Source organism: Sceloporus undulatus, chromosome 2, assembly GCF_019175285.1.
Source record: "Sceloporus undulatus isolate JIND9_A2432 ecotype Alabama chromosome 2, SceUnd_v1.1, whole genome shotgun sequence".
Taxonomy (NCBI): Eukaryota; Metazoa; Chordata; class Lepidosauria; order Squamata; family Phrynosomatidae; genus Sceloporus; species Sceloporus undulatus.
Window position 1 is genome coordinate 312,653,598 of NC_056523.1, and position 24,937 is coordinate 312,678,534.

At 40.8% G+C, this 24,937-nt stretch overlaps 1 protein-coding gene across 1 annotated transcript in view; it reads left to right on the forward strand.

Moving 5' to 3' along the window:
• The first annotated feature begins 9,482 nt into the window (after positions 1–9,482).
• Positions 9,483–24,937, forward strand: part of RAX (retina and anterior neural fold homeobox) — a 23,203-nt gene continuing 7,748 nt past the window's right edge. Inside the window, exons 1-4 of the mRNA XM_042447847.1 lie at positions 9,483–9,491; positions 10,138–10,512; positions 10,547–10,601; positions 18,051–18,292. Coding sequence (XP_042303781.1) covers positions 9,483–9,491; positions 10,138–10,512; positions 10,547–10,601; positions 18,051–18,292 — 681 coding nt within the window. The remainder of the gene's footprint in view (positions 9,492–10,137; positions 10,513–10,546; positions 10,602–18,050; positions 18,293–24,937) is intronic.

Genomic DNA, 24,937 nt, shown 5'->3' on the forward strand with positions numbered 1-24,937 from the left:
GATTTCTTCATTTTAAATGAAAAGAAGTTAGGGAGCGGAGGTAGTTCTGAGTGGTGGCGCCACAGAGGAAAGACTAAACATACTCAGCTCCCTAAGTCACTCCTCAAAGGGCATGGTTTTCATACATTTCACCATTGTGGTCACCCTCCTCTGGTCATGCTTTTTGAATTGTGGTACCCAGAACTGGATGCAGTATCCCAGATGAGGCCTGACCAAAGCAGAATAGAGTGGCATTATTACTTCCCTCAAAAACTCAACATAAATATGCATAAGAGGAAAATACAATAAAAAGGAGGCCAGATGAAGTCTGACTAATTCAGAATAGACTGGTACTACTACTTCCCTTGACTGTCATCCTCTCCTGTCATGATGTGTGTGTCTTACTTGATGGCAACTCCAATTGCTGCCACAATGCAGAAATAAAGCAGTCTAATCCCATTTTAACTTCCATAGCTCAATGCTATGAGATCTTGGGATTTGTAGTTTGATGGGGCACCAGAGCTTTTTGAGAAGGAAGGTTCAGTTTCTCACAAAACTAAAAATCTTAATGTTCCATAGAACTGAGCCATGGAAGTCAAAATAGTGTCAAACTGCTTTATCTCTGCAGTATGACAGCAGGCTCCTTATCTTTCATAGCTTCTAGTTTATCTCTCTTCTAAAGCAAGCAATCTCTTCTAAACCTGTCCTTTTAATTGCCTTAATTATCTTCTCATTCCATCCCTCCTGCCTTCCATGTATACAGAGTCTGCAGAATAATGTATGCAACTTTAATATTAGTCTGTCACCCATATATTTTGCTCCAAAGGTTCTGCACTTTGTAAACATTTTTTAAAATATGCAAAAAAAAAGTTTAAAATTTGAGGCATTTGCTCAGTTTGCACCCAAACATATAACGGTACAGCTCAGTTAACAAAACCTCTGAAAAAGAAGCTCATTTTTACAAAATCTTTTTAGGCTTGCCTAGGCCCCTTATTCCCTCCTCATTCTCTGTCTAGCTGGATTTTTAGCAGCATTATCAGTGGAAGGATGGTGAAAGAAGGCTAGAGCAACACAGACTTTCAATGTCAGGTTGCAGCATCATATCTGCAGAAAGCAATATATTAAAGGTTGAGCTGGAAAAGAATAGGATTTTGCTGTAGCCAGTCCTACTGTAGCAGTGTGTACCTGCCTACAACAGGCAATAAACAACAGTTAATCCCAGAATCCCTCATACTGCATGCATGAAGAGCAAAACCGAAGGAAATGGGGAAAGTCAATTAGCCTGTGTCACTAGCTGCTCCCAGCATATTTTTTTAAAGCATAAATCTATATGTTTGACCACTGAAATGAAAATCATTTCAGAGACTAATCAATGAAAAGTTGCCCCTGGATACATTTTTGAAGAAGCCTGCAAATATTTATATTTATATTTACCTATGCAAGGCTTACCTGACCTTGTTATTAGTATTATACCTATGCAAGGCTTAACTGACCTTGTTGTTACATAACAGCAACAACAACCACAACCTGATACATATTGTTGTTTCATTTCGCAAGTGCTTTGCTGTTACTTTTGGGTAAAAAGTTTTCTAAAACATATTGAACTGCTCTTCTTTTTCATGGTGTAGGAAGCTATCCTTGTTCCTTCCATGTTTCTGCCGCTGGTACCCAATTTTCTGTCAAATGTTCTGCCTACGAACGCACCTACTACATTAAGGCACACATGTAGTTATATCTTTGGCAGGTGCCTGAGCTGCCAGAGGTTCATGTGTTATTTCCATGCTTGAAAAAAATCTTCCTTCCTGAATTATTTATTAAAATATTTTTGACACAACCTGTTCTCAGGAGATGTTAGGGCAGCAAACATGTATGACAATATAAACATTTGAAAATATAAAACATATTAAACAGCTCAAACAAGTTTAAACAGCTTAAAAGGGCTTAAAAAGTGTTTTTGGAAAACTATATGCATGCCCAAATGCTTTGATTAAAAAACCGTATCTTGACCCAGCATTGAAATGAAACCAACATTATTGCCAAGAAGGTCCTCTTCACCTGCTTATTTTTTAAACATTAAATTATTATTAAAGGCATAAGTGCACATCAGGCGTTTTTTCTCCTGGTCACTGGGAACTCTCCTTTCAAAGGTCTTTCTCTCCTTCCTAAGTTTCCTTCATAAAAGCAGCTTAACCAGAATAAACAAAACGAGTGAAATGTTCCTTATTTCTTTTCTTTTTTTTCCCATGCTAGGAAGAGCATTACCTGATTATTTTCCTGTATGCAAGGCTGCTGTTGAAGGCACAGGAGTAAAGCTTCTTAGATGAGCTGTAGTTAGTTTTTTCGCACTGACTTATGATGCTGCCAGTAATGCAAACTTATGACCTGCCTTTCCTAAATCACCCAGACATCTTCTTGGCTGATCAGAGATCTGAAGTTGGTTTTCTTTACTCCATCTGCACAAGATGAATTTCTGCCTGCCATGTTGCTTTCAAAGAGAACTGAGAATGGTTCTGTCTACCATGAGTTCACTGGTTCAACATGCAGAATGAAGTTGTCTAAGATTATAAGAACAGCCAGGCTGGATTCAACTCAACTAGTCCAGTATTCTGTTCGCTCAGTACCTTAATTCCTTTCTCTTGATTTCCTTATCACATCCTTATCTTCTAAATCTTACCCTTATATCACCAATGGGAAGCCTACAGACATAATATGAGGGTAACACCACCTTCATGCCTTTGTCGTTGTAGAAGAAGCAATGACTGGAACAACATTCCACTGCATGCTGCAACATTTTGTTGCAGACTCTACTGGTCACCAGCTATTTTCTACAGTGAAATGAGAAGCCATCCCTGCCTCCTGTGATATAAATTTTAACAGTTTTTAAAACAGGAGGAAGGGAACAGGGTGTCAGTTTTTTTACTACAAAATAAGAAAAGAAGTTCAAGTTAAGGAGAAGAAGAAAAAGTGAACTAGTGTAACCTTACTTCAAGGTAAGCGAATGCTGGAGGAAGATGATACCATACAAATGGAGCAGCAAGTGAGAAAAGGAGTTAGGTTTGATAGGTCTCATTTTTGTGCATAGTTTTTATTGGGGGGTTGTGTGTGTATGGGAGGGGAACAAGTCCATATCTGTAGGAATTTTTTTTAAAAAAATCTGCTAAAAATCCAGAAAAAATATTTTTAGCTGTTATAAATTATGTGCTAGGTCCGAGGAGCTAAATAATCCAAGACTGAGGTTCTATGCTTCTGTTTAGCCCTATCAAGTATTCTTGATGCAGAATTTGGGAGAGTTACTTTTTTTCAGACTGTCACTCCCTTATGAGAGCATAATCTGTGGCCATATCTGCTAGACGATTCTGGGAGCTGTAATCCAGAAAAGTAACATTTCAAAGTTCTGCATGGATGCAATTGATGAAATGAGCAATTAAAAACACACACAAAACAAAACAGAGCTATGAAAATGTGAAATTAGGAACATTGCCTTGCTTCGTCACTGTCAGTAGTGGAGTTTCTCGGAAAGACACTTGTAGTTTTTAGGGGAACAATGACCCCTGAGTGTTTTCTGTTGCCTCCACAATGCTACTGACTTGCTATTTACAGAGCGCACAAAAGCTGGGCCCAGCATGTCCTTGTTCATCTTGCCCTCCCTCTTCCAAAGGCAACCAGCTCCTTTATGTGTCTCCTTCCAGTGATAAAAGCCTAGGCTCAGCTCACAGTAAAGGGGTCTAGCGGTATTGGAGGGGTGCAGGACAACTGGTGAGCATAACTAAGGGCAGCAAACAAAGACTATAAGCCCCTTAGCAGCATGTGGGCAAACACTGATGGGAAATATAGCCAGGCATGGTTTTTCACAAGATAATCTGCCACTGTGGTGTTGTGGTTGGAGTGCTATACTAGGAGGACTCTAGAGACCAGGGTTTGAATCCTGTCTCAACCGTGTAAAAACCCACTGGGTGACTTTGGGCAAGTCACACTCTCTCAGCCTCAGGGGAAGGCAATAGCAAACCTCCTCTGAACAAATCTTGCCAAGAAAACCCCATAGTAAGTACCATTATGGACCAACTGCAATGGTCACAGCTTGTCGTTCAAGCAGACAAACAAACACACAGCATATTTTTCTCTTTGGAAATTAAGGCAGAAACCTTAGCTAAAGGGGCTGTTTCCAGATCAAGGGGAAATGAATGGATTGTTCCTTCTCACTTACCAGTTTATCACACTGGGGCTAATTTTGACATTAAAGAAAGATTAAAGCGCATATAAAGCATCTGGCAAATAAAGCGAAAATGGTGAGTAATTGCACAAATGATTATTGCATGCAATTGTGCAAATAAAATTATATTGGGAATGCATTGTCACAGTGAAATTCTGAAAGTAAAACAGTGTGTGTTAATGCTACTTTGTGACCACCTTAATGGCAGGTTTTGTGCGACATCGTGTGAAAACGTTTTCTGTAATTATGCTATTTTCCCAAGATATTCACGGGATAAACCTTCGTGTGATAAACATAGGATACATCCACATTGTAGAAACAATGCCGCTTGACACCGCTTTAGCTACCATGGCTCCATCCTACAGAATCCTTTTGTGAGGCACCAGCACTCTTTGGCAGAAAAGGTTAAAGACTTTGTAAAGCTAGAAACCCCAAGATTCAATAGGTTGGCACTAAGGCATTTAAAGTGGTGTCAGATTGCATGGTTTCTATAATGTAGATGCCAGCTCTCCAAGAATATTCTGCTGGTGGTTGTTATTTGTCATCAAACTGACTTCATCTTAAGAAGACACTATCAATGAGTGACCGCCAAGAGCTCCATGCATCAGCTCAGGTCTTACAAACTCAGGGCCATAAGCATCTTTGATTGAATGACTCCATCTGCCATTATTTTCACTTTGAAGATCTTAATTGTCTTTTCCAGGGAGCCTTGTCATCTCATGTCTAGCGCAGGACAGCCTCAGTTTAGGCATTTTGGTTTCTAGTGAGAGTTTGGGATGGGTTTTTCTCTTCATTCATCATTTTGTCCTTTTTGCAGTCCATGGTATCCCTAGAACTTCTCTCCAGGACCACTTTTCAAATGCATTGATCTTCATCCTGTCACCTTTCTTCACTGTCTGGCTTTCATATACATACATAGAAATGAGAAATATGATGGCATGGATGATTCTGACTTTGGTATCTAGTGGTACGTATATGTTTAGATTCAGCTGGAACCAATGTCATACTGTTGGATTTAAACCTCAGTCCCATTTCAGATGCAACTATCAAAGACATAGATGCGTTACTCTTGGAAATCAGTCTGGAAAGGAAACTTGTAGCATCTTTGAGACTTGATCCAAAACAAACTGCAGAAATAATCCAGTTTGACACTGCTTTGGCTGCTCTGGCTCAGTGCTAGGGAATCCTGGGAATTGTGGTTTATTGTGGCACAAGAGCTCTCTGACAGAGAAGGCTAAGTGTCTCACAAAACTGCAGTTCCCAGAATTGCCTAGCATTGAGCCAGGGCAGTTAAAGCAGTCTCAAACTGGATTATTTCTGCAGTGTGTTTTGGACCTAGGAAAGCTTATGTTGCCAGCTTCTTTATTTCAGTTAGGCTGCATCCACACTGCAGAAATAATCCACTTTGAGACCACTTTATCTGCCATGGCTCAATGTTGTGTAACGCTGGCAACTGTAATTTGCCGTGGCACCAGAGCTCTCTGATAGAAAAGGCAAAATGTCTCACAAAACTACAGTTCCCAGAATTCCATACCACTTGAGTTAAAATGGTGTCACCTGGATTATCGCAGCAATGCAAATGCAACCTGAGTCTCAAAGATGCTCCAAGATCCCTTTGCATACAGAGGCAGAAAGTAACTCTCGACAAGATTGCCAGGTGTTTCCTATTTAAGTGATATCCTTTATTTGAGGACCAGAAAGCTTGTCCCTTATATGACTGGCAGGTGTCCCTTACTATAAGGAATGTCCCCTATTTAAGGGTTGGAAAGTTCTTCCTTTTATATAGACTGGATGAGAGGCCAAAAAGTTCCATGTTTTGGAGTGATGGTCTTTCATACAGACAGATAGGGGTGCATTGTGTAATTTATGAATACTGCAAACAGTATGTTGATTTTATAGGGTATTTCCACTGAAATGAAATACCATTTGATATGTAAGCAGAAGACAAACGTCTTAATAGGTGTCTTCTTATTAGAGCCAGCATGATGTAGTGGTTTAAGCATTGGACTATGCCTCTGGAGGCCAGGGTTCAAATCCCTATTTCAGCCATGGAAACTCACTGGGTGCCTTTGGGCAAGTCACACTCTCTCAGCCTCAGAGGCAAAGGCTGAACAAATCCTGCCAAGAATACCCAACAATAGTCATTGTAAGTCAGAAACAACTTGAAGGGACACAATAAGTTCCTTATTGTCATGCATTTTGATTGGCCCTTATTGCTGTTTTGAAAATCCGGCAACACCAGTTTGATTCCCAGCTCAGCAATGGAACCCACTGGGTGACCTTGAGCAAGTCACACTCTCTCAGCCTCAGGGGAAGGCAATGGCAAACCTCTTCTGAACAACTCTTGCAAAGAAAACCCCATGATAGGTTCCCTTAGGGTTGCTATAAGTCAGAAATGGTTAGAAGGCACGCAACAACAACAAGAGCAAGGTAGCACCAGTGATTCTGAGCATGCACAGAGTGTGCAGACAAACCCAGGAGTTAGGAGGCTGGTAAAAGGGAATTTCCTGGGCAGCAACCTCTTCTTCCTCGATCCATGGAGGGAGGCAGGTAAGAAATTGTTGCTGTTGTTTAATAACCCACCCTTATAATATTAAATTGTTGTAGTTACCTGTAAGTAATAATAATAACCAGCCCTTATAAATAATATTTATATTTATATTTACAATAATATTATTTATTTATTTATTTATTTATTTATTTCACTTCTGTGCTGCCTTTCCCCCAAAAGGGACCCAAGGTGGCTCACAATACAACCTTATTGAAACATTACAATAAAAATTTTAAAGCAATTAAAATCATCTAGTTAAAATAATATAAAATTAATGTAATTGTATAACATACAAATGATAAAAACATATCTCAAGGTACATAAAAATTTACCTGAAAATAACAATAGTTAACAACCAGCCCTTATAAATAATATTTATAATATATATAATAATATTAAAATAGTTGTAATAATAATAATAATAATAATAATAATATCTGAAAGTAATAATAATTAATAACCAGCCCTTATAAATAATATTTATACTTATAATATTAAAATAATAATAATAATACCTGAAAGTAGTAACAATTAATAACAAGTCTTTATAAATAATAATAATAATGATGATGATACAGGCATGACAAGGAGGAATGGTTAATTGGTGCAGCCAATCGATTAATGCCTTGGCTGCTGATTAAGGCGTTACATTCTTAATAGGATTTTCATATATTATTTTTATCCCGCCTTTCTCCCAAGTTGGGACCCAAGGCGGCTTACAACACACACACACACACACACACACACACACACGTTGTAAGCAGCCTTGGGTCCCAACTTAGGAGAAAGGCGGGATAAAAATATATCCCAGAAGGCTTCCAAGCATCCTCACTGCAGAGGGATCCCCCACTTCAAGGAGGGCCCAAGGCAATTGCAGAAACCCCAGTTCCCAGAATTCCACAGCACTGAGCCAGGGCAGTTCAAAGGGGTGTCAGATGGGAGAGAGCGTGGATGCAGCCTGGTCTGACCCAAAGGCCCTCCAAGATGATGATCCCTCGCCATCCCAGGTGATCTCTGCAGTGCAGACTCTTGAATTTATTCCTATCCCATTCCCCTCCTCCAAGAAATAAAATAGAAACAGGATCCCAGAAGTTTGTATGTTTTATACTATATATCACACAGTACTCTCTCTCTCTCACTCAAGATATATGTATATATATATATATATATATATAATTGTAATATTGTATAATATATAATATTGTATAACATTGTAATATATATTATATATATTACAATATTATATATATATATATATATAGTATTGTAATGTTGTATAACAGATATAATATTGTATAACATTGTAATATATATAAATATATATATATATAATTTATAATTTTGTTATTTTATTGTTAATAATAATAATAATAATACCTGAAAATAGTAACAATTAATAACCCGTCTTTATTAACAATGATGATAATAATAAAGGTTTATATATATATATAATAGAGTATGTAATGCGATATTATACAATATATATAATATTGTAATATTGTATAATATTGTTTTATATAATATTATGTATTATAGTATTAAATATTATATTATATATATTATATATTACATTATATATATTATAGTATTAAATATTATATTTAAAATTTTAATGTAATATTTTAATATTTTACATTTTATTTTTAAAAGTGCTGGTTTCAGAAAGTAACTGGGAAGAGAGGAGTTAAACTTTAGATCCGCTTCAGATTCGGGACCGAGCCTGGTCTGTTTAGACTCCTTCTTCCGACAAAGCCCTCCTTTCGCTTGACAGCTGTCAGATTCCGAGTCTTTGGGCTGAAGGGAGACCCAGCTCTTGGGATTTCTAGCACCGGTTCCCACCTTCTCCTTCCCTTCTTCCCCCTCCTTTCCTCCCAGTTGCTTTCTGGAACCCGCCCTTTCTAAAACGCATCTGTAATCTATAATCTATAATCTATATACTGTAATCTATAACCAAATAGAATTTGTAGCCTTCAGGAAGGGATGGGTCAGGCATCCATCAAAATCGGAGCCCCATCGCTTGCCTTCTGCCCTTTTCGGAAGTCAAACCTTTATTATTATTATTATTATTATTATTATTATTATTATTATTATTATTATTTCTCCATCTGAGCGGATTTGTTTGACGGGGTTTAAAAGGATAAAAGGAAACCCATGAAGACCCCCGAGGCTTCCTTTCAGGGAACGGATTCTCTGTGGCTTCATTTATGAAGGGGTATTACCCCGGAATAAAGGCATTCAAAGACATGGCCGTGTTAGTCTGTAGGCTCAGTGCCCAGAGAGCTCTCGCAGCCCCTTTGAGACTTCACTGGAGGAAAGACCTTGGCAGCAGGAGCTTCTTCCCTCGGCCTCGGTCTCCCAAAGGCACCTCAGGAAGGAGACTGAAGCCGAGGAGAGAGAGAGAGCTCAGGCGGCCAAGGGCTGTCTCTCAGGGCGCCTAAATAAATGAATCTCGTTGTTGTTGTTGTTGTTGCTGTTGTTGTTGTTTCTGGGGCCAAAACTGGGGCCCAGGGCGGCTTATTTAGGAAATGGTACAATTAGAAACATAGACAGGGACCCCGACTCGGGATTAAGGCAAGAATAGTCAAATAATAATAATAATAATAATAATAATTGATGATGATGATGATTGTGGTAGTAGTTTATTTGTAATTCTTTGAAGGCCGGAACATCCCAAAAGAGAGATGAAGCGAAGGCTTTCAGGGCCGGAGGCATCCAGAGTGTTTTGGGGGGTGTTTGGGGGCGATGTCGAAGGTTGGAAACGTCCGGAAGCCGCTTCCTGGGGAGAGGGAGGGTCCCCGAAGCACAGCCCGAAACTAGCCCCCGAGAAGCATCCCCCTGGCGCGGGGGGGCGAATGGAGGGGAAGGGAGGAGGCCCTGCTCTTCCGGAGGAGCCCAGGGACCCAGCAGCAGCCAGCAAGGAGGAGGAGAAGCAGGGGCCCGACGGGGCGGGCGGCCCCTGGCTGGCCTCCTTGGCCTCCTTGGGCTGCCTGGGGCAGAGGAGCCTCCGGGGCCAGGCCAAGAGAAGGAGGGAGAGGGGGAGGAATAGAAGAAGGCTAGTAGAAAAGGGAAGAAGCGGAAGAACAAGAAGGAACAGGGATAGGGGAGGAGAGCAGGGAGGAAGAAGGAAGGCGGGAGGAGGAGGAAGGGAGGAGGCGGAGGAGGGGTGGAAGGAGGGAAATAAAGGAGGAAGAAGAGGAGAGGAGGAGAGGAGAGAGGGGAGAAGAAGGAAAAGGAGAGAGAGGCAGGAAGGAGGGGGAGGAGGAGAAGAAAAGGAGGGGGGAGAGAGAAGAGGAGAAGAAGAAGAAGGAGGAAGAAAGAAGAAGAAGAAGAGGAGGAGGAGAGGGAGAGGGAGGGAGGTTCCTTCGAGGGGCTGCTGCCGCCTTGCCTTCTGTCCGAGAGCGGCGGAGAGGGCTGCGGGGAGGCGCGGTGCCGCGGAGCTCGGGGCCGGGGTCCCGGGGCGCGAAGGCCGCCTCCATGCACCTGCACCAGGCTCCCTGGCAGCAGCATAGGCCTCCGACGGAGGGGGCGCGGGGGGCTTCTCCCTGGGGGGGACCACTTGCTCCGGAGCCCCGCGGGAGCAGCAGCAGGAGCAGGAGGGGGAGCCCCGGCGTCGAGGCTGCACAGCATCGAGGCCATCCTGGGATTTACCAAGGAGGACCCGCTGCTGGGCCCCTTCCACAGCCCCCCGGAGGAGGAAGAGGGGCAGCAGCAGCAGCAGCAAGAGGCAGCGCCGCCGCCGCCGCCGCCGGCGGGGAAGGAGAAGAGGAGCGCCGTCGCCGGGGGAGAGCAGCTGCCGCATGAGGAGGAGGAGGAGGAGGAAGGCTTCCCCCCAAAGACAGGGGCCCCAGCAGCCCTTCCGAGGTGAGAGAGAGAGAGAGAGAACTCCTGCCCGGAAAGGAAGCCCTTTCCAGGCGCTGAGAGGGAAGCCTTCCTTCGATGCACTTGGCATCATGCGCTACTTGGGACACTACTTCATGCGCCGAAAGGGAAGGCTTCTCATGCGCTTCAAGGGAGCGCTTTCCATGCCCTGGAAGGGAACACTTGGTATGGACATGAACACTTTCCATGCGCTTCAAGTGGGCATTTTTCATGCACCCAAAATGAAATGGACGCTTTTCAAGCACATGGACACTTCTCATTTGCTTAAACCGAACCCCTTAAAGCAAACACTTTTCACAGACGTAGTGAAGACTTTTCATGCACTCAAAGTGAACCCTTGAAAGTGAACACTTTTTATGCACTGAAAGCAAAGACTTTGCATGCACTCAGAGTGAATACCTTTCATGCACCTGTAGTGAAGACTTTTCATGTACATGAACACTTTTCATGCACTTAAAGTGAACACTTCTTTTCATGCACTTAAGGTGAAGACTTTTCACATACATAAACACTTTTCATGTCCTTAAAGTCAACCTTTTAAAGCAAAAACTTTTATGCACTTGAAGTGATCACTTTCATTTGCTTAAAGTGAACCCTTTAAAGAGAACACTTTTCATGCACTTAAAGTTAAGACTTTTCATGCACCTAAAGTGAACACTTCTTTATGTGGTTAAAGTGAACACTTTTCATATCTGTGAACACTTTTCATTTGCTTAAAGTGAACCCTTTAAAGCGAGCACTTTTCATGTGCTTGAAGTGCGCTTAGGACTTTTCATGCACTTAAAGTTAAGACTTTTCATTAACTTAAAGTGAATACTTTTATATGCTTAAAGTGAATACATTGCATGTACTTAAAGTGACCACTTTTCATGCACTGAAAGTGAAGACTTTAAATGTACATGAACTCTTTTCATGTGCTTAAAGTGAACACTTCTTTGCATGCACTTAAGGTGAAGATATTTCACATACATGAACACTTTTCCTTTGCTTAAAGTGAACCCTTTAAAGTGAACACTTTTCATGCCCTTAAAATGAACACTTTACATGCACTCAAAGTGAAGACTTTGCATATGCTTAAAGTGAGCACTTTTCAAGTCCTTAAGGTGAACACTTTTCATGTACGTTAACACTTTTTGTGCGCTTAATGTGAACACTTTTCATGTGCTCAAAGCAAATATTTTTCATGCATTTAAAGTGAACACTTTTCTCATGCACTATAAGTGAAGACTTTTCATGCACTTAAAGTAAACCCCACAGCAGTGAGGGGACCCCGTTTCTCCTTAAACATCTGCCTCTGGGCAGAAACAGTCTGTGGCACTTGCCTGTCTCCCATTAAAACGCTGGAGCGATGGTGTGAGAGGGTTGAGGCTCATTGTGGGGAAAAGGAGAGGACCCAGGTTTAAGGGGTTTTTTTAAAATTAAAATTATTTTTTTAATTATTACTTTTTAAAAAAAAATCTATAAAAACATCACATTTAACCAGCTGTTCACTCTAAACACACGAAAGTATGTATATACAAATACACGTAGGCCATGCGTATGATAGCATCATTTAAATGTACAGTACAATTTTAATTGGGCTAGTTGTTTATGTCACAGGTTTTACCATTACATTCAGTGATAGATGGGAATTATGATTTATGAGTAACATTAGTACAAAAAAGATTACTAAGGATTCTGTATGGTGGGGTACGGGAGGAGGTCAGTGGGGCGGGTGACACCATGAGTTGCCACCCCAGATGACCATTGACCAACCCTAGTGACACCACTGATAGGGACCACCTCCATCCCTACCTGGTGGCGGGGTCTCCTTCTTCCAGGAGACCTTGGGCCCACCTCACCCCAGGGATGAGGGGATCTGAAGATCTCCAAAGCTAGCTGGCCCTCTTGTCTGGGTCCTGTCCTCCCAAGGTGACCAGATGTCCTCACCGCCAAGCCACCACAAGGTGTAGGAGATTGATGGAAGAAAATGAGGACATAACAGAAGCTACAAACCCTCGCAGAAACGTCAGTTCATGGTTCTTAAAGCTGGACAGAAGCTTGAAATGTAGGACCTGTCCTGGGGAAAAAGGAAGATGTCTGGTCACCCTGTGTCCTCCAGACTGGCCTGGTCAGTGCATTTATTACCACAGTGGTCCAAAACAACCTGCTACCATTCAGGAACACATATTCAAAGCACCCATGAAAGATGGCCATCCAGCCTCTGTTTAAAGACCTCCAAAAAAAGAGACTTCACCACTTTCTGAGTGTTCCACTGTCAAACAGCTCTTACTGTCAGAAGGGTCTTCTTAATGTTGAGGTAGAATCCCATTTGCTTTAGTTTGCAACTGTTCTCTGGAGCAGTAGAAAACAAGCTTGCTCCCTCCACAATCTGACACCCCTTCAAATACTTAAACAGGGCTATCATATCACCTCTTAACCTTCTCTTCTCCAGACTAAACATACCCCACTCCCTAAGTCTCTCCTCATATGGCATGGTTTCCAGAGCCTTCACCATTTTGATCACCCTTCTCTGGACACCCTCCTCCTGACTGGCGTGGTCAGTGCATTTATTGCCCCAATATTTGTTGTTGTTGTGTGCCTTCAAGCCCTTCCCGACTTATGGTGTTCCTTGTGGCTGTTGTTAACTGCCTTCCAGTCCATCTCGACTCATGGTGACCCTGTGGGTGACTCATGGCGACCTTAAGACAAACCTATCATGGGGTTTTTAGCGGCTGAGAATGTGTGACTCGCCCATGGTCACCCAGTGGGTTTCTATGGCTGAGAGGGGATTTGCACTCTGATCACCAGAATCAAGAGCCAAGTAGGACAAGGCACTGCAAAATATAAGGCATTCAAGGAAAAAAGGAGAACATGTCCAAAGAAAAGAAATATCTTATTATTATTATTTTTATTAAGCTTTATTTATATAGCGCTGTAAATTTACACAGCGCTGTACATACAATCAATTAAAATAGATAAAATAAACCTGCCTATGGCATACATTCTACAAAAAATAATTAAATATAATACATATCAGTACATATTAACATACTTCTTACATGCTAACATATTTCATACTTCTTAGTCATGCTCCAAATGGAGGACATTTTGAAATTCCTTCTGGTCAGAAAAGGTTGAAATGGAGTACAAGTCCTGGAAAAATGGAGGCTGTCTGGTCACCTTGTGTCCTTCTGACTGGCTTGGTCAATGCATTTATTCCTAACGTATTTGTTATTGTGGTGTGCCTTCAAGTTGTTCCCAATTTATGGCAATCTGAAGGCAAATCTATCATGGGGTTTTCTGGGGTTGAGAGTGTGTGACTCACCCAGTGGATTTCTATGGCTGAGTGAGGATTTGAACCCTGGTCTCCAGAGTTGTAGTCCGACACTCAAACCAATACACCAGGCTGGGGGTCCAGGAATTTGAAATTCAGCTATAAATGTTGGTAGAACCAAGGAAAGGAGGATATTTCCTTTGCTTCCATCTAGAAGGAGTCACATACTTTCAGTACTAAAGGTATCCCAAAATGCTTGTTTGTTTTGCAGTTGTTTTTTTCCCCAGAAGGAGTCTTGAGGAACCCTTAAAACCCAATCCATTTCTTTCAGCACATACTTTTGTGGACCACTGTCTTTGGAGACATGTGAAAAAGTGGGCTGTAGAGCCATCTTGGCATAGGGGTTTGAGTGTTGGACTACAACTCTATAGAGACCAGGGTTCAATTCCCAGCTCGGCCATGAAACCCATTGGGTGACCTTGGGCAATTCACATGCTCTCAGCCTCAGAGGAAGGCAATGGCAAACCTCCTCTGAACAAATCTTGCCAAGAAAATCCCATGACAAGTTTGCCTTATGGTCGCCAAGAGTCAGAAATGACTTGACGGCACACAGCAACAATAACAGAATCCACAAAAGGTTTGTGTGTGCCTGTCTTCAGATGTTTTTGTTGTTGTTGTGTGCCTTCAAGTCATTTCCGACTTAGGCTGACTTTAACATGGAGTTTTCTTGGCAAGTTTCTTCAGCGGGAATTGCTTTTACCATCCTCTGAGGCTGAGAGAGTGTGACTTGCCCCAGTGGGTTCCCATGGCTGAACCAGGATTCAAACCCTGATCTTCCAGCATCTTATTTCAGTGTGCAGTAGGCTTTATTTCAGAGAAAAGTAATGACAAACCATCTCTGAGTATTCCTTATGGTGCTGATTTACAGAGTCCATTAATTTCTTAAGCAAGGTGTTTTGCCATTGCTTTCCTGTGAAATAAAACCCACAACACCTGGTTTCCTTTGGTAGGACCCTATCCAAATAATAACCCAGCCTGATCTTACTTAGCTTTTAAGATAAAATGGGACTGGGTGCACTGTAGCCCATGAAATGTTGCAAACACCCTCCTCTGCTTCCTCATGTCTTATCACAGCAAATTGCAATCTCTTTGAAACTTTACTTTTTTCTAAGCTTTGTTGGTTTTGTAACAAGTTCCAGTAGCTAATGCCATTTTAAAAAAAATCTTTTCATGGACTCTTTTTTCACTTAGCATCACTAAAATTAGTGAAAGAAGTAAGTTTCAAGTACGTGTTAATACTGGAAATCTTGAAGTGCTTAAGACGCACCTCATCCTCTTAAGTCAAAAGCAGAATTACAGATGAAAAAGGGGGGAATTAAAAAACTGGAGCCTTTGTTGAACACACTGGACATGGCCACAAAAACTCCAATTTCTTTCTATTGTTCACTCTTTTTAAAATGAAAGGGAAAAGAATTACAAACCTTTGGAGTCTGGTATTTGGAGTAATTTAAAAAAGGAAGCAAGCTAGCTAGCTAGCTGTGACAGCAAACACATGAAGGACACAGTTCTTTACCCACTTAACTTTGAAGCAGTTATTGTATTGTAAGTCATCTCAGACCTATCATGTTTTCTTGGCAAGATTTATTCGCAGAAGGCCATTCTAGCACTTCCTTAAGGCTAAGAGAGTGTGACTTGCCCAAGATCATATTGAATGGGTTTCCAAAGTTAAGCAAGGATTTGAGCACTGGTCTCCTGGAGTCCTAATCCAATATCCAAACCACTATGTTATACCAGTTTTACTTGGGAGTAAGTCCCACAGAATTATTTATTCATTTATTGTACGTATATCTCCTGCCCAAAATGGGATCCAAGGTGCCTTGCAATAATTCTTTAAAAGTCTAACAAAAACATTAATTTTAAAAAGTTTAAAAGTTACAAAATTCAATAGCGCTCTGAATTGAACCTACATAGGATCTGCTTGTCACTGTGATATAAGTATCATTCACAACATTGTCAAATTGGAGACTGTTCTGAAATATGTGAGTTTGGATCACATTCCAGTAGGGAGTCTCATTTGAAACACTTTTTTTCGCGGGTTGGGGAGAAGCCAATTATATTAATCATTTCAATGAACACTTAAATCCAATGAAGAGAAGCTAAGGGGACATGTTGCCATTTTTGAAGTAACCTCTGTGCCTGTTAATATCAATAGTGGATATCTGGTCTTGTTTGTCACACGTGGATTGGCATTCACAAGTGTCTTACTCCCAAATGGATCCAGTAAAATGCATGGATCTGCTTGGTAATAAGAAACTGGTGGATCACTACCTCTTTCTTTCAACCTGGTTTAATTTTAATTGGCTGCTTAAATAAGAATGTGGGAAGTTTCCTCTCCCCTCTTCTACTACCTGACTGAAATTTACTTTTTTCACCTAAAATGTTTTTTGTGTGGAGTGATCGCCAGTGCATCACATTCAAATATGCACATTTAATCCTCTTACAACCATGTCTGGTTGGAGTGCACATAGGGTAGCCTTCTTGAAGTCACGCAATCTCTTTCCAAGATGGAAGGTCACCGCCTTTAAAGTTGTCCTCTCCAAACCTGTTTCTTTGGCTACTGATATGTTAGTCTTGGAGCCCTTTGGCCCAGATCTAATAGCTTAGTTCCAATGAGAATAGATCCGTGGAATCAATGGTACTTTTAAAATTATTTATTTCAATTCTATCGATTCACTGAGTTTACCTTAGTTGAGACAAACAATTGGATAAAGCCCTTTTATTTTAAAGGAACAGCTTTTGCAAGAACATAGGCTTTGGGATCATAGTTCCCTCTCAGTTCACATGCTTGTCCCATGAAGGGCCAAATGCTTTTTTGCCAGCCCATATTGCACATGCGTCATGTGAATCATGTCCTCCTGGTAAGCATCTGGTTAGCTGTCGGGGGCTACTGCGGAAGCACTGGTTCAAACAAACCTTGATCTAATTGAGTGAGACACTCGCTCAAGTCTTTTGCCGGAGCAGTCAGGATGAGCATAGTGGCAGAAATTGTGATTCAGGGGAGTGGAGGATCATTCAAATGACACTGTATCACTTTGCACCATACAGTCGGTGTTTGTGGGTAAAGCTGTGCTGAATTGTTTGTGAGAATTAGCCTAAATTCACCTGGATTTGAATAGAATATACATGGAAGATTGCTAATCTTTGCAGCTCTAGCTGGGTATAAAGCTAATTGAATACAGCAGACCTTACTTCTTCCCAAAGACCACAGTTTAGTTTTGGCAGGGGGGGCAGTGAAATCAGTGGGGTTGTAACTGTTCGACTTGATTGCCATTTGTAGTAATAGTAGTAGTAGTAGTAGTAGTAGTAGTAGTAGAAGAAGAAGAAGAAGAAGAAGAAGAAGAAGAAGAAGAAGCTGGTAATAATAGAAGAAGAAACAATATTGTTGTTTGAATTTTGAATTTAATTTTGAAATATTTTTTAAGGAAGCAAGAAAAAAAATACACATTACTGTATAACATCCTGCAACAGGATGGGAAATTTTAATCCCCCAGACTCACATTACATTGCATAATCCACATAAAACTAAACCTACAATGTAGCTTTCTATGATATTGTCACCGGGACAGTTGTAAACAATGCCTCAGCTTTCAGTACAAATAAATTTTCTTACAAACAAATAAACCAATAGTAACTCCCTACAACTGTCCCAACAAATCTATTATTTTTTGACACTGTGGTACTTTTTGTCCCAGCCAACGTAATGCATTGGGACAAAAATAAAGTTATTCCATGCCAGTGCTCAATGCACGTTTCTTTTTTCCAAAATAATCTTGGTGCATGAGGATTAATGAATGGTGATTACTGTATGATTATTGAATGGTTAATACTGTATTATTTTCTTATTTCAAAAAGTAGTGTGCACTCCAAAAGAGAAAGAACAATTATTTCTAACATAATTCTACATGCAAAGAACTCTGAATGTCAAAATCAAGGAATAGCCAAAACCTACCAATCAACCTGGAAATTGATAATTTGGGAATGGTGAACCCCAGTGGGACTTGTACATCAGGAGGAATGTGCTTAAGTGTGTTGGGGTCGGCCTGCAAAAATCAATGTATTCTTCTGACCTCACCAGTTGACGGACTTAGCCTTTTCTGTCCCTTCTTCCTTCTCAGATCCCTTCTGTCCCAAACGCTCAGAGGATTGCTTGAGCCCGGAATTACCCACTTGCAACAACAGCGACAGCAAACTTTCTGATGAAGACCAGCCCAAGAAGAAGCACCGGAGGAATCGGACCACCTTCACCACCTACCAGTTACACGAACTGGAGCGAGCATTCGAGAAATCTCATTACCCTGATGTCTACAGTCGAGAGGAGTTGGCGATGAAGGTCAACCTTCCTGAAGTGAGAGTTCAGGTGAGAATACAGGTTTTCTTCTCTCTTCCACCTTCTATCCTCTTGTTCTAGCTACTTTGTGAAATCTTGGACAGTTTATCCTCTGTTGCTCCTTCTTTCCTTCATTAGGAGACCTCAATCAAAAGTAATTTTTGCTTGTTAATCCAGTTTAAGGGCTTTTCCTCTTCTCTTTCTCTCCTTTTGCCCAGATAATTTCAGACTTGCACACATGCTAAATAGTGTGTAAATGGATTCTCTCCCCCCCTCCTTAATCTTGTTTTCTTATCTTCCCATTTTTTAGTTGCAAACTATAATCTCTCTAATTATTAGTGTTTGGTTTCACATTCTGACTCACATTCTTCCCACTCATCCTACCTCTAGCATATGCAGAAGGGGGGGGGGGATAGCTCATGTCAACTGCAAAATCATTTGCACCAAAGTAGTGTGTTTAAACCAATTCTAGAGTCATACTTACTGATAGAGTGCCAGGGATCTGAAGGACAGAAAGACAGACATGAGAAGCTGGAGAAACATAGCTGGAAATTTTGGTGTTCACAGCCAACATGGTGTAGTGGTGTGAATGTTGACCAGAGTTCAAATCCCTGCTCAGCCATGGAAACCCACTGGGTGACCTTGGGCAAGTCAAACTCTCTTAGCCTCAGAGAAAGGTAAGGACAAATCCTGTCGGAAAACCCTGCGATAGCTTCACCTTGTGTGTGTGCCCGTGCTGTCTGCCTTGAAGTCATTTCTGACTTATGGTGACCCTAAAGTGAACCTATCATAGGGTTTTCCTGGCAAAATTTGTTCAGAGGAGGTTTGCCATTGCATTCCCTTTAGGCTGAGAGCTTTCGACCTGAATCCCATTGTGGGAGAAAAGTGGGATATAAATCCTTAAAACAAATAACACAAAAAATAAGGTCACCCGCTGGGGTTTCATGGCTGAGCTGGGAATCAAACTCTGGTCTCCAGAGTTGTAGTGCAATGCTGAAGTCACTATACAGTGCTTGCTGTCTTCACCTTAGGGTCACAATAAGTCAGAAATGACTTCAAGGAACACAGCAACAACTGGTTCAGTTTATTTTTGCATGCTTTTCAACTCAGAATACCATGGAGAATTGCATGGCTAATCTATTTCTCAGCCTATGTTTTTAAAGCTCCACCTCTTTGGATGGAAATTAGTGATTTCTTAAACCACTACTCACTTTTCTATGATTGTTTAGTGAACAAAAGTCATTGTTTAGCCATTGTGTTTTAAATTCCTGGTTATTGGAGGCAGGTGGGAATATTTGAAATGTAAAATAAATGAGATCATCCTTCCAGGCAGTGGCGTCACTAGGGGTGGCATCACCCTGTGTAGCAACTCATGGTGTCAACCCCCGATTTGACCGCCCAACAGTGGATCCTTAACAGTGGTTTTGTTTTGTTTTTTGTGCTAATGTTACTCATAAATTGTAATTCCCATATATCACTGAATGTAATGGCAATAGTTGTGACATAAACAACTAGCAAAATTAAAATTGTATCTTTAAATTACAATACCATATGCAAAGTCCAAATATATTCACACGTACATAGTTACGTGCAGTTAAAGTGAATGTTTGGTAAGATTTGATGCTTTTAAAGAAAATTTTAAAAGAATAAATATTTTACTGTTGTAAAATTTTAAAATTCAAATTTAATTTTTAAAAAATTCCTCAGGCCTCTCCTTTCTTTCTTTTTTTAAAAATCATACTGTCTCTTCAGCATTTTAAAGGGATGCAGGTAAACTTCAAAGCCCGTTTCTGCCCAAAGGCTGATATTTGGGGAGCAGTGGTGTCACACACAGCCCTTAAGATGGCACTTGGTGTGGTGTGTACCTCCTGCATCCCCCTAATGATACCCCTGCCTCCAGGTAGTATTCTGTATCAAAGTATTCCTCTCTTTGGGAAAAACTTACAGAACAACCAGACACTAAAATCTGATTAATTGTTTCTAGCACCATCTAGTTACTCAATTCAATAAATCACTTAAGATTTGGAAGTTGGATGAGGAAGATTCACAGCAAAGTTGCAACTCTTTCTGTAGAATATATTAGAGATTACACGGCAAAAAAATGACAAAAAGTTCCTTTATGAAACAGTGGAATATAAATTACATTAATCATCATCATCATTGTTCTCACCACCGATTGTCTATCGTCCAACATTAATATATTAGTTAACAGAGAATGATTTGGATGCAATACAGTATATTTGGGTCACCTCTAAAGATAATTTAGCTATGATGATTTCCAACTCTAGTAAGAAAGAAACAAGAACACAGCAAGAACAAGAAGAATGTATTATAATAGCCTTTCCTCTCTTTGTTTTCTTTTTTTATAATCTCGGTATCTTTTAGCAGTGTTCTTACCAAAGGTCAATCGGCCATTCCTTTATTTTTTATCGCGAATGGATTTGTGCCTTTGGCATGCTTACCTAGGACATGAGCCCATTTATTTGTTCAGTACAATAATCACTTCATAGAGCCGTTAACATGGCCAGTTAGCAATTTTTAGGAATATTTGTGGGTGGTCTGAAGCACCCAGGGTGGTGATAGTGGTGTGGAGGATGTTTTCTCCCATCTGCAGCAAAATGGCACCCCTGCATTCAGCAAACCCCTGAGATAGGTAACTTTTTTTGTGATTTTCTTGTTCATCCGTTTATTTCTGATTTTGAGCCAGTTCTGCTACTGCTTTAATCCTCTCATGACGTTGTGAAACTCCTTCCCACACACACTTACACTAGTTGTTAGCAATAGTAAGGATTCTCTTACTACCTGCAGGCAGAGCTCAAACAAGATACTGTTTTGGCCTGTAACTCCCTGGGCTGCATCTGCACTGCAGAAATAATGCACTTTGACATCTTTTGAAGAGCTATGGCTCACTGCTATGGAATTCTGGGATTTGCAGTTTTGTGAGATATTTAGCCTTCTCTCTCAGAGAATTCTGGTGCCACAACAAACTATGGATCTCAGGATTATATAGCATGGAGCCATGGCAGTTAAAGCAGTGTCAAACTGCATTATATATGCAGCCCTAGATAACCCCAACCAACATGTCCAAAAAGTAACCTTCTGAAGCTGTGCAAAATGTCTCTTTCCTTGTTGATGGAGATTTCCATGTCTTCAGGGCAGCGGATAAGCTGAAGGTTTTAGATATTCATTTTAAAGAAGTTATGGTGGACAAGGACTTTGGAGACCAGGTTTCAAATCCCCGCTGAGTCATGAAACTCACTGGGTGACCTTGGGCAAATCACACTCTCTCAGCCTCAGAGGCAAATCCCCTTTAAAGAAACTTGCCAAGAACACCCCATAATAGGGTAGTCTTAGCTTTGCCATAACTCTGAAACAACTTGAAGGCACACAACGTCAAACAACTACAATGGTGAACCTATTTGGGGTATACAGTTTATCACTTTGGATAGTTCCTTTAATGTTCAGGCTAAAATCTGAAACCGATTCACTGCTGCAATGACATGGACATCATGACACCAGCTGCCATTGTGGATATGAACATGAATGCTGCCATCTTTCATACAATACATGGACCTTTCACTTTGATGAAGCTGAAGGGAAGCCAAATTTGTGATCAAATTTCCCTTTTTCCCCTTCCTTTTGGACGACAACCCCAGCCAGCTATATTTGTAAAAGTAACTTTTAAAAGTTGTTGTCCTCTGCCACATTTGGTCGCCAGTTCCTCTCCCTATTCCCTTCCTTGCTAGCTGTGCAAGGCACAAGGAGGCCACCTTGGTACAGCAGATGAGAAAAGAAAGAGAATAAGGGGAACAAAATGTGAAAGATTAAAAAATCTGTGTCTCTGTGCTGGGTAAGAGGTGACAGTTTTACATCAGGGTTGACACTGGTTACCCCACCACCTTAAGCAGTGGCATATAGTTCTGTACTCCAACACCCATTTGCCAGCCCACTAGTATCTACCATCTGAACTGTCTGCTTCATTCTGCAACATGGCAGTGTTGTTAGCACTTGGTTGAATAAATGGGTAAGATCACTGTGTGGATATAGCCTCACATATGGGACACATATTCCTTCTTTTCTTTCCTTTTTTTTAAATCTGATGTTGTCTCTCCCCTTAAGCTAAAGCTACATAGGTCCACACTAACTGAATTAAAGTAGTTTAATAGGCTTTCCTTTCCTTAAGGCTTTCTGGGAATTTCCTACCATTCCAGAAGGTCAGCTAAAGACGAACAAGTGATAGTGAAGCAAAGGGACTTTTTTAAGGTTTGGGCATTTGACGATGAATCTGGAGAGTAGGGTTTGAATCCCAGCTTGGCATGAAAACCCACTGGTTGACCTTGGGCAAGTAACACTCTCCCAGCCTCAGAGGATGGCAATGGCAAACCTCTTCTAAAGAAACTTGTCAAGAAACCCCTATGATAGGTGAGCCTTAGGGTCACCATAAGTCAGAAACATCTTGAAGGCAAACAGCACATACAACTATGTCCCTACCACTACACAATCATTTTTCTCTCAGTTTCCAGGGTAGCCCATTTGCAAAACCAAAAATGTTGTGGTATCCTAAAGACCGGCAAATTTTACATGATATAATATATTGAAAGCATATGCCTAGTAAAACTATTAACTTTAGAGGTGCTTGTTCTTTTGTAGTGCCTTTTGTTGGTTTCTCTCAGTGAAGTGCACCATGGTTGGAACTCTTTTAGTGTCTTGTTGTGTCCCTTCAAGTAATTTCAGACTTGTGTTGAACCTACCACAGGTTTTATGTGGCAAGATTTGTTCAGAGCGGATTTTCCATTGCCTTTCTCTGAAAGCGAGAGAATGCAAACTGACCAAGATTCCCCAGTGGATTTCCAGTTGAGCAGAGATTTGAATCCTGGTCTCCCAAAGTCCTAACACAATAGTCAAATCACTACACCATGCTGGCTCTGTTGGTGCCATACATCTGTGTACATTCCCTCGTGTACATGGTTGCACTTTTTAAGCTATTGCATAGTAGACATATTCAGTTCATGGTTGCATATGCAGAGTTCTACAAGTGTTAACTGTTTCTCATAGGCCTAAATTCTATTTTAGGGTGCATCTACAAGTAATGTAACTGTCATAGCTCCTTCCTATATAATCCTGGGGCTCCATTCTATGTAATCCTGTGACCAGCACTCTTTGGCAGAAGAGGCTAAAGACCCTGTAAGACTGCAAATCCCAGGATTCCAAGTGGTGTCAAACTGCATTATTTCCACAGTGTAGATGCACCCATGGTCATGAGTAGAGCCACTGAATCTACTGGATGTACCTGCATGTTAACTCACTAGATAATGTGATAACGGTTGGTTCAGTGGATTTACTGCATTGAGACTAGCTAACAGATTTCCAGCCATGCAGTTGCACATTCTTGGATGGTGGCAAATATTTGTCATCAATGTACCTCTTTTATTCACATGGATAGTGAAAACAGCCACAGTGAATTCTCCAGTAAGCAGGCATCTTATGAGATACACCATCCACTAATGTCAATATTCAGCAGAATCTGCACAAAGTTGGTATTCAGCAAAAGGTGCTATAGTACCTTCACTATGTACCCAAGCATGGTGTAGGATTTTCACATGTAACGTTACAGAACAGATAAATTAAAAAATAGGTGAAGATCTTTGCAGAGAGAGAAAATGATTTTTGAGATCTTTTAACAGGCAAATGTACTATGCTTATCTCCTTACTAAAGTGGAACCTCCCTGTATATAAAATGGTGTGGGATATTCACATATTTGTTTATTTGTTAAGCATTTTAAAATATGGCATATTGCTATTTCTGAACAGTGTGAGAAATAGGTTATAACCAAAGCTTTTAAAGGTTATGTGTGGACTACACTTTACCAGAATCCCCAGCCATGCTGGGGCCATGCAAATTGGGACATTCTAAGAGTTCTAATCCAAGACAGTTAGTTTTTTGACCTCTTGGTATAAAATATGGGCCATTTCCTACAGATAATACAGATCCTGATGCTTCTTTCTTTTTAACTCTCTTTTCAGTTCCCACTGCAAGGAAAGAAGTCTAGTGTCCCCCCCCCCTTAATTGTAAGTGGGAGGTTATTATGGGCTTAATTAAAGCTGATGATCTTTAATCCCTGGATCATGAAAATGTTTGAAAAGCCTGAAATATTTACTAGTCATCTGTAAAAAAATCTGGGAGGATTTCCAAAAACAGGGTGGATTTTTTTTCCAAGCTGCCTCCCAAACATTGGAAAAACAAGACTAATTTTATCCCATCTTGTGGGTAATGAGAACAGATCCAAGTTTATGAAAAGGCATTATTTGATGGGAAGCATGAGACAAAAGTGCCTGGAAGCAAGTTTCTTTTTAAAATGACCAAGCTTGAATTCCTGTTGATATGGACTAAGAGCAGAGTTTAAAGGTTTGAATCTTGAATGGGAATGGGAATGTGTGGTCCTCCAAATTTTGTTGGACTACAGATCCCATCATCCCTCCCTATTGGCTATGCTGGCTAGAGCTGATAAGCCTTGCAGTCCACCATCAACTGGGAAGGCACATACTTCCCTCCTCTGGTCTAAACATCTGAATGCAACAATCCTATTTCTACTTACCAAGAAGCCGTTGAGTAAAAAACATGCTGCTCCCAAGAAAGTGGAAGTAGGATTGCATCCAATTTGAAGGCAATCAGAG